The 11147-nt window shown below is 33.0% G+C and overlaps 1 protein-coding gene across 3 annotated transcripts in view; it reads left to right on the top strand.

Annotated features, from left to right (window-relative positions):
* The window catches only part of LOC109861063 (cytochrome P450 4C1-like), a 12127-nt gene extending 1644 nt beyond the window's left edge, over positions 1 to 10483 (top strand). The window contains exons 1-12 of one of the 3 annotated variants that reach the window (XM_020440557.1): positions 574 to 1713; positions 1833 to 1942; positions 2158 to 2248; positions 4644 to 4829; positions 5974 to 6067; positions 7415 to 7517; positions 8577 to 8682; positions 8808 to 8914; positions 9007 to 9075; positions 9310 to 9478; positions 9604 to 9783; positions 9853 to 10483. In XM_020440557.1, coding sequence (XP_020296146.1) covers positions 1560 to 1713; positions 1833 to 1942; positions 2158 to 2248; positions 4644 to 4829; positions 5974 to 6067; positions 7415 to 7517; positions 8577 to 8682; positions 8808 to 8914; positions 9007 to 9075; positions 9310 to 9478; positions 9604 to 9783; positions 9853 to 10022 — 1539 coding nt within the window. In that variant the 5' untranslated portion in view covers positions 574 to 1559 and the 3' untranslated portion in view covers positions 10023 to 10483. Of the gene's footprint in view, positions 1 to 573; positions 1714 to 1832; positions 1943 to 2157; positions 2249 to 4643; positions 4830 to 5973; positions 6068 to 7414; positions 7518 to 8576; positions 8683 to 8807; positions 8915 to 9006; positions 9076 to 9309; positions 9479 to 9603; positions 9784 to 9852 lie in introns of those variants that run through there. The other 2 variants (XM_020440556.1, XM_020440554.1) reach the window with 2 other exon arrangements.
* Positions 10484 to 11147: the final 664 nt, after the last annotated feature.

The raw sequence follows: 11147 nt of genomic DNA, 5'->3' as shown, positions 1-11147 counted from the left end.
TTATTTCTATATTTTTGCTGTGTTGTTTTCTTTACGTATCGTGCCTACATAATTCACTCACTATGATGACACAGCTGAGTGGAATCTGCTGCAAAGTGCTGATTAAACCTGCGTGCATACTGCTGGCATACTGCTATCATTTGGCTATCGGGGTATAGTCTCATACATAATTATATCGATTGCATAATTGCGTATATAAGTATGCAGAATCAGATAAAAAAGTTGTCTGGCATATAAAATACTTTTTTTTCTATATATAGTTTCAAGGCGAGAATATCAAAGAGCAAAGTTACGTTCTTCTATATGCAACAAAGCGATTACTTTATGAATTATGGATTTCTTGCATTTCTTTATATGCAATCATATTTCTACATATTTAAAACATCACACATAGCTAAATGTTTTTTCTCAATTATTGAACAATGTCTTTGTGAAATTAATTTTGCAAATATATTGCTAAGATGATTTGCCATATCGTTATTTTTTTGCCGAAATAGTATTTAGACAGTAATTTTGCAAACACCTACAAATATTTCAGAAAAGATCAATGTTTTTGCATCTATTTCCTAAAATATATTTGTATAATTGCAAAGTACAATTTTAGTGCAAAATTTCGTCACATAATTTTGTAAATGGTTTCCTATCAGAGTATATGCATATTGTCTGCATTTACGGTAGAAAGCGTTATAGGCAGTCTTCTATGACATAACTTCCAAGTACAAAATTTACAACTCCCGCTTCCACTGCAATGCTCTCTCTAGTCTTTCGTGACTCCAAAATAAAAAACAAGCATGCGTGTATTATAATCACTCACAAAAACATGAAAATTGTTCAAAATAATTGCATCAAGAAATTATATCAAGATAACTACAAACAAACAAGTGAACATGTTTATAAACATATCACAAAACAATTTGAGAATAAAAACATTAATGAAATTCAAATGTGTTCAAACACCAATAAACGTACCTATTATATAAATGCGTAAACTCCGCTCGACTTTTTATGTCGCCGTCTACCAGATAATTACTAACAGAGAAGAGAAAAACTGAATATAAAAGTCAGAGTATATATATACGCATTAAAACCGCTGTTTGTGACAGTTCTTCCGCTTGATCAATTGTGTTCAGACAATATATAAAAGCATGTGTGATATGTATTTATTTACACAACAAAGAAAACTAGTTCAAAAATTGTCTTAAAAAATCAGAGAAAAATTTATTCTACTCTGCGATAAAATCATAGTCTAAACAAAACGGTCTTATTGCACATCATTGCACAGTTATAATTTAATAGTTTTTTGACCTTTGGTACTTTTCACGAACATCTACTTAAGATATTTCAGTTTTTACAATACATTTATCAGTTCTATGTAAGAGTTTTGAAACACATGTAAAACATATGTATCTAGTGTGTTGGATCTTAAGAGATCCAAGTTCAGTCGTTATCCTAACATAACTGAAAACGAGTTATGATTGTTTGCGCGTGAAATACACAGAACTAGTATATTGTGAAGAAACTTGAATCTATTTGATACATTTTATACATCAACGTGAATCATGATTGTAACAATATTGTTAGTGTTGATTTTATATATAATATTGTATGATTATTATGTGCATCATAAACGAAGTGGGCGACTTATTCGCCTTATACCAGGTCCACCAAGTGTTCCAATTTTCGGTTCGGCACTTTTATTTCAATGTTCACCACGCAAGTATTATACTTCTTTTTACACATTACGTTAAAAAGAATAACAAAACTATCGAAGTCTTTTAGATGTTGTGCACACTTTTATTTTGAATATTATCTATATTTAGTACATTTTTTAGGAAATATATGGATGCTTGTGCGTTATTTTGTCGACACTATGTATCCCGTTATGAAACTGTGGATAGGTCCTGAATGTATTATAATCCTTCGTCATCCAGATGATTTGGAGGTGTAATAAAATATAAAAATAGTGTATACTTTTTTGCAAGTGTACACTGACACGTAGTTTTGCGACTTAAAAATTATTGTTGTCATCTATAATTTAAAAAAAGGAAAACTTCAAAATTTAAAAAGATACATACATGAGATAATTTATAAATTATATGTACTAAAATTAGATTAGAAAAACTTAATAGTTTCATTGTCTTTCTCTTGCAATTTCAGAAAGTTTTAAGCACTACAAAACATAATGAAAAAAGTAGAGTGTACATCACGGTACGTCCATGGCTTAACGATGGTCTTCTTACAAGCAAAGGTATAACGACAGTAGTTTTTAATACCTTTAGTATATTTAATACCATATTTAATAACATCAATATATTATAACTTATTATATCATTTAAAAAACCTGAATTAAAGCGAAATTTTACAATTATACTTGTACTATAAATAGTGTAAAGAAAACATGTCCGGCTTTGACAATAACATGTTCATAAAATCATCAAGAGACTATTCTTTTTTACTTCACTTTCTATAATAGTTTGTACTAAAGGTATCATATCCCTTTTTTAATCAATATATCGTTTTACAACCATACATATCTTTTTTTTTTATATAGAATCTTCACATTCTATTCATCAATAAATCATTCGATCATATCTATATAAATTGTCACATTACAGTAAGGCAGACATAAAATTTGTCATATAACATGTTACATTACATATACATTATTGTTATCTTGTTGTTGCCAGTAAGTACCAAATTATATAATTATTTCATTACAGAGTTATGTTGCATAAATAAGAGAAAATTATATAAGGAAAACATGTTTTCCTTACACTATTTATAGTACATGCATGTACACAACAAAATGGTCTGAACTTTTTTCTCGGTACAGTTACATCACTAAAATATAACAGCAAATATGTAATAGTCAAATAATGCATGACGCGTTAAGAAATATACATATCTAAATATGTGCGATGTATAAAGCATGTATCTTACACTATCACTCATTTAATTATGAGAAATATATCGCGTTACGCTTACTACATAGTATACATATATTAATGATTATAATATGTACAAGTTTGAATGTTTTATTTTTTTTTTACTATAATAATTTGCACAAAACATAGCTTTTAATCTGATATACAAAATGTCCGACAATTACTTTAAAATTTCTCGTAGGCAGATAGAAGGAGTAAAACTGAGTCGAAAAGTCCTGAACCATTTGTTTCTATTACATATAATAAAGGAATAATTATTGAATAAATCAAGCCAATCAGCGCCGACCTTTAGCCGGGCGCTCGTCAGTGAGCTGCACGGAGCAATCACGCACACTAGAAAGGTGGTTTACTGACGTGCGTTCGGTTACAGGTCGGCGCTGATTGACTTGATTTATTCAATAATTAAACTACTCTTTTATTATATGTAAAAGAAAAAAATGGTTCAGGAGATTTTTTGACTCAGTTTTACTCCTTCTTACCCGCTTACCAGAGATTGTAAGGTAATTGTCGGACACCTTGTATATATATACAGGGTATCCCATAATTGCCGTTTAACCGCTCATAGATAAATAGAAGAGGTTATTCTAAGACAAATAGTTCTATACCACTTTGCAAGATTCGTAATAAATAACGAAATATTAATTAATAAAGATCCGCTAATCAATGTGTATCCAGCGTAAAGACAGCTCAGTCTGTCGCGCCGTAGCGACGGAATGGGATGAGATAATAGAACATGTGCATACATAGGTACCATACAGGTTGCCGTCGAGAAGCGCACTATTTGCGCTATTGTATTTCATCGGTACGGCGCGACAGACTGGGCTGTCCTTACGCTGGATGCACGTTAAGTAGCAGATCTTTATTAATTAATATTGCGTTAATTATTGCGAATCTTGCAAAGTGGTATAAAACTTTTCGTCTTAGAATAACTCCTTCTATTTACCTACGAGCGTTAGACGGCAATTATGGAACAACTTGTAAATACAAAGTGTCCCAGAAGTGGTGTGATGTCTCTCGTAAACAGGTAGAAGGAATAAAACTGAGTCGAAAAGTCCTATATCATTTTGCTAAATTCGCAATAGTTACCGAGATCTCAAGTAACAAAAATCAATGAATAAACATGCATCGGGCGCGTAAAGGGTCGTCTACAATAGAAGTAAGCAGTATAGAGTAAGAAGTAAGGTTCTTAAAGTTATTTTATTTTTGTCTATACAAGTAATTATTTCGCGTTTTTTAACACACCTCTGTCATTGGCTAACAGTAAGGCAGTAGGCAGTGTGAAATGAGAATTGCCCATTTCGTAATTCTCTCGTTGTTTCTTCACCGAAAAATAGTTTACTCTCTACTCCTACAGTTTTACTTACTTTATTGTAGACTAGCTATAAGACAGTCCGGCGCGCTTCACGCGCTTACGGTGTTACTCGTAGCGACATATGGGAAGAATTAATATAACAGTATATACTAACGTATACATATTAAAATGTAATTGTGTGAAGCGCGCTGGGCTGTCCTACGCGCGTAAGACAGACCGATGTACGCTTATTCGCGGACCTTTGTTAATTAAAATTTCGGTAACTATTGCGAATCTAGCAAAATGGTATAGAACTTATCGACTCAGAGTTACTCCTTCTATTTGTCTACGAGAGATGTTACACCAATTCTGGGACACCCTGTATATCCTACGTTCGTTTTTTTCAGGAAACAAGTGGCACACTCGACGAAAACTACTCACGCCTGCATTTCATTTGAATATACTACGGCAACTTGTTGATGTTTTGGTTGAAGGAGGAAATCATATGACAAAATCTCTGAAAGAAAGTGAAGAAACAATTATACAAGATTTAGTTTCATTTGTTACCGAGCATACACTAAACGCAATATGCGGTAATATATGATATTTTCTGTCGTATTTATACATGTAGGACTATACAGGTTTGCAAACGATCACAATCTAAACAGAAATTATTGTCTCACCTAACCTAACATATCAGTAATATTTTATATTATAGTATACATGATAATATATTCAGGGTGTCCCAGAATTGCCGTACAATCTCTCGTAGGCAGGTAGAAGGAGTAAAACTGAGTCGAAAAGTCCTGAACCATTTTTTTCTATTATTTATAATAAANGAGTAATTATTGAGTAAATCAGGCCAATCAGCGGAGACCTTTAACCAGGCACACGTCAGTGAGCGCTCACACACACCAGGCGCGCGGCTCACTGACGTGCGTCTGGCTAAAGGTCTGCGCTGATTGGCCTGATTTACTCAACAATTACTCCTTCATTATAAATAATAGAAAAAAATAATTCAGGACTTTTCGACTCAGTGTTACTTCTTCTACCTGCCTACGAGCGATTGTACGGCAATTCTGGAACACCCTGTATATATACACACATATATATCTACAGGGTGTTTGACAACGAAATATCAAGTCAACGTGTGTAGGCAGATTAGGTCAATCTGAGCAGAAAAGTTATTTACCAGTGTGCAAAATTCGCAATAATTATTGAGATTTGAATTAATAAATGTGAGCCAATGAGCGCGCGTGGAACAATGATCGGACTCTATAGGCGTGCACGATTATCAGCTGGAAAGAAAAATGATTTCTCATGCAATGTCTTAGCAATGAGAGGCGCAGTAAAACAAACAAGCGACGCGACTCAACTTCTTGCAATCGCTATTCGGCTATGCAGCGACGAGCAGCGGCGAGCGAAAAGTAGAACTAATAAGTGTGCACGCCTATAGAGTCCGATCATTGCCGCCCGCGCGCTCATTGGTTCACATTTATTAATTCATATCTCAATAACTATTGCAAATTTTGCAAACTGGTGAATAATAATTTTCTGTTCAGATTGACCCAATCTATCTACACACGTCGGCTTGATAGTTCGTTGTCAGACAACCTGTATACAATTAATACAAGTTGCACCATATACAATTAATGAATACTAACGTCCAAATACTTAAATCTATGTGCAAAGTGATTTTATATTGTTATAATACAGCTGTGCTAAATGTATTTTTAGAAACCGTTATGGGTATTTCTTTACGTAGTTTTGACACGTTTGAGGAAGAGTATCGGAAAGCAGTACATGATATAGGTCATCTTTTGGTACACAGGTAATTGATGCGTATGTACATATACAAAGTATCCGTAAAATTTTGACACAGCCGAAGTATAGAGATAAATTGAGTCAAACTGAATAGAAAAGTTATTTGCCATTTTGCAAAATTCGCAATAGTTAATGAGATACAAAGTAATAAATGTGTGCCAATCAGTCTCACGCGCGTAAAGGTACCTTTTCATACAGCAGCACGCTGCGACAGCAAAACGTCGCGTGACTCAAATTTTCTAGGACTGCTTCTGCTGGTATAGTTGTTGCTCTTATTTAGCCCTCATTCAATGCCATTTTTTGTTGTTGATGGAAGTATATAATTATTGCATAAGTATCAACAAGAAAATTTTATCGGTTTTGCTGCTTTTTGTTCGTTTGAAACGCAGACAATACTAAAACGTGTTCCATATTAAAAAGTATGTAGTAAAACGTGTTCCATACTAAAAAGCATGTAACAAAATTAATAAGTAAAAAAAAGATTAAAGAAATATATAACAATAACAATCAGTACTACATTCATATCTCCACCGAAATGTAACTTATAAGTTTTCCTTTTCTTTATGAGATTCTTCTTGTACTTAACTTTTTCATTACGTATGGACGAGATATCTCGTTATTACGATATCATATACTTATGCGACGCTTTAGACGAGATATCTCGCGTCACAACTTTCGTTATTCGAAAATGCAATAAACAAGATATCTCGTATACTTTAATTTGTCATCTGAAAATTTAGAATAAAGAATCAATTCAAGAACACTTTGTTGATATCTCGCCCGTAGCACAGCAATAAAAATAGCGACGCGTGGTATCTCATTCATACCGTCAATCAAGCGACATTGTGATGGCGAGATATATCTTGTTCTTGATAACGAAAAGATTAATTAAATAAATAAGTAAACACACTCATTATCGACACATCTCAGTATTAGAATTATTTAGTTTGATTAGCAAAATATGCGAGTAATTGCTCGTAATTTGTTAATCAAAATCAAACATCCTAATGACAGAATCGCTTTCGCGTTCGGCCATCGTTATTTTCCATTTTCTATTATTTATATGATATAGATATAGTATATGCTGTTATGTTAGCTCCTCCCGTACTGTTGCTACGGGTAACAACCGCAAGCGCGCGAAACGCGCCGGCCGCCGGGCTGTCTTACGCGCGTAACAGCCTAATACATGCTTATTCGCGGATCTTTGTTAATTAAGATCTCGGTAACTATTGCGAATTTAGCAAAATGATATGGGACTTTTCGACTCAATGTTACTCTTTCTATCTGTCTACAAGAGATGTCATACCAATTCTGGGACACCCTGTACCTGAAGTAACGTGATTATTATGCGCAGAGTCTTCTCTCCGTGGCTGTTTCCCGATTGGATGTTCGCATTATCTCCAACAAATAGAAAGCAAACTAAGATGTTAAAGATATTACATGGATTTACTGAAAAAGTGTGTACAATATTTTTTTCTGATTACTTTTCTTTACAAATACAAAAATACTCACATATATATAATATCGTTAGTAGCACAAACATTTCTGCAAAGGGTTTCTTGAAACTTAGCACCGTTTCGTTAAAACTCTGTAAAACGTCGTAGTAACGTAGCGGAAACGTCAAAATGTTTGCTTTTTACGTTACGGTCCGATTTCGTAGAAACATATAAGAAACGTTGCCCGATAAGTTGCAAAGTTTTTAAAGTTTAAATTTTTATAAACATTATACAATACATTTGTGATACCATGCAGGTTTTGCCTGCTTAACCATTCTCCAGGAAAAAGTAATAAATTACTTAATTGTGTGTGAGTGATTAATTAATTATCACTCTTTCCTGGAAAATGATTAACCCGGGCGTAGTCATCCGGGGTGTGTTTTACATCCCAGCGTCGAAAAAATGAAGCTCACGTCACAGCAGTTTTTTTTACAGATCGGAAATTCACACTCACCTTTCAGTCAAACCTTTCGAGTCATACTGTGCACAATAGAAAGTGTTTATGTTTTATACATTGATAGTACAAAGCTATTGAAACTTGCTGAGGTGTAGAAAACACTCCAGGTGACTGCTTGTGTAACTATACAAGTTCGAAATGATAAGATTATAAAGTGTAAATATAAAATAATAATATGAGTTAAAAAGAACATAAGGATGACGTTATAAATACTTATAGTAGAAGAAATAAATAAATAATAATATAAAGGTATAACAATTTATATAAAATAAGAAAACTAACTATTAAAGGAAAACAGGTAAATAAAAAGATTTAGAAAATAACAAATAATAAATTGTTTTAATTTTTATAAAAAACATAAACTTTTGAAGATGAATCAATTATTCCTGTGGACATTTCGACGTTTCCTTAGTACGACGGTTTAGAGACTTTTAACGAAACGTTGCTAAGTTTTGGAAAACTCGTTGCAGAAACGTTTGTGCTACTAACGATGCTAAGTGGGTACATGTAACAAAACATATAGAATTAGGATATTATTCAAAATATTGTCTCTATTTATATAGATCATTAAGGAAAGAAAACTTTATCACGAACGCACAGAGGATCGATATTTAAAAAACACTGAAAGTAACACATTGAAAGAAACAGATGACGCAGAAGTGATCGGAAGTATGTAACGCAGTCAGTTAATGTTGATGCTAAAATTTGATACAAATATAAGAAGTGAAAATCTAATATTTCTTTGTTATGTATATAAGAAGTGTCACTTAACTGTATATATTTGTTTACCTTAGTTCGTAAAAAGCGACTCGCTATGTTGGATCTTCTAATAGCGGCATCTCGAGAAACTGATATAACCGATTTGGACATCAGAGAGGAAGTTGACACCTTCATGTTCGAGGCACGTATAATGTGTAGTATGCGCCCAATTTGTTTCTTCTTAGTACATTCATATACATATAATTACTGAGAAATAGATACGTATAATTACAGGGTCACGATACTACGGCAATGGGTGTGTGTTTTGCTTTACTATTATTAGCTGAGCACAAGGATATTCAGGTATTTTGTGATCGATAAATATGACAAAGAACCGATTACGTCATTCTTTGTTTTGGTCGGTTCTCTATGAAATTATTTTTTTCTATATTTAATAAATTCTAAACGAAATTAGTCAGAGATTATATCTTTTAAAAGTAATTACAAATGAATAGTCTCGGAAAATCATCTCAAAACCAACAAAAACGTTTATAATGAAAAGTAGCAGAATACCATAACTTTCAACAATTTATACAGGATCGTGTCAGGACTGAAGTTAACGATGTGATGGAAGAAACTAAAGGAAATTTGACTATGGCGTCTTTACAAAAGCTACCGTACTTAGAGAGATGCTTGAAAGAAGCGCTGCGATTGTATCCCAGTGTGCCTAACATATCACGCACTCTTGCAGAAGATATAAAATGTCGTACGTATATTATTGCGTTGCGATATAGAATTTTAATATGTCATTATCATAAATTATGTTACATTGTTACACGTCATTGCCATGCAAGTGTATACATGTAAATATTATTTTTTGTTCTCTAATAGAGTCGTACATAGTGCCGGCTAATGTATACGTGAATATTGATATCTACGCCGTCCACAGAGATCCTCATTTCTGGCCGAATCCGGATGTATTCGATCCGGATCGATTTTTGCCCGACCAAGTGCAAAATCGTCATCCTTATTGCTACATACCGTTTAGTGCGGGACCGCGAAACTGCATAGGTAAATTGCGCTCTTCGTCCGTTTTTCAGACGAGAAAACAATTTTTTTGATTTACTGTGTGTGCGGCAGGTCAACGGTTCGCTATGTACGAATTGAAAGCTATGATCGCACCTTTGGTACATCAATTTTACCTGGAGCCTGTTGATTACTTGAAAAATGTTCAGTTAAAGATGGATATGGTAATTCGTCCTGCTCATCCAGTTCGCGTGAAATTTGTGCCGATCAAAAAAAAACAATGAAATTAAAATAAGAATAGAAATGATATAGCAAGAAGGTATGGGAAATGCTTGTGTTTTACTCAATACTAACAAAGTACATTAATGTATTTGCAAAACGTTATATTATTTTTTTACATATTTTTCCTGGCAAAAAAGTCCTGCATATACAGACAATTTTGATATCTATTTACATACACTTACGTACGATACTGAATATATAGTCTCATATATAATTATATCGATTGCATAATTGCGTATATAAGTATGCAGAATCAGATAAAAAAGTTGTCTGGCATATAAAATACTTTTTTTTCTACATATAGTTTCAAGGCGAGAATATCAAAGAGCAAAGTTACGTTCTTCTATATGCAACAAAGCAATTACTTTATGAATTATGGGTTAAGACGTAACCAATTATTTATATAAAGTGTACTTATCTAAAAATAATTAAAATACAATTATTGAAATTGGCGGAAGTGCATCTTTTTACTCGTATTCACATTCTCTTGATCCTTTGTGATAAAAACATTTTGAATGTCTACATACACATAGTATGTGTAGTTCTTTATGCCTTGATAGATAACGGTAAGATATCTTTTATAATATAGAGGATCAGATTTATGAGAGAGAGACTTTTTATTGAATGTAGAAAGGTCTTAGGTTTTTTTTTTTTAATTTGTAAACTAAAAAAACCAAAAGTTTAATTACTAAAATAATTAGAGAAAATAGAGATACATAAAAACCTACTCGTTATGTTCAATTTTACAAACAGACTCATAAATGCCACGTAGCATGTTTTTTAGTAACAGCTATTTCATATACATATTTAATAAACTAGATATATACCGATATGTTTCAAAAAGTTTAACACAGCCGTAATATGAAGTTAAATTAGGTCGACCTGAACAGAAAAGTCATTTATTATCTTGCAACATTTGCAATATTTATTATCAATTTAGACTTTGGACTCTAACGCGCATAGACAAATATATATATATATACCCAGCAAACAATTTCTGACTGCGCAGACCTTGGCAACAGAAACTGTGTGCAGAAACGCTACAGTACGGAAACATGCTTTGGTGCTGCCAAAACTGTTAGCACATAGAGACAAAAAACGCAACAACTCTGTTAGCACATACATGA

The sequence above is a fragment of the Pseudomyrmex gracilis genome, unplaced genomic scaffold, assembly GCF_002006095.1.
Source record: "Pseudomyrmex gracilis isolate BER0280 unplaced genomic scaffold, ASM200609v1 scaffold_556, whole genome shotgun sequence".
Lineage (NCBI taxonomy): Eukaryota > Metazoa > Arthropoda > Insecta > Hymenoptera > Formicidae > Pseudomyrmex > Pseudomyrmex gracilis.
Note: the sequence above shows the minus strand (reverse complement) of the source record. Positions and strands in the feature narration are given on the sequence as shown.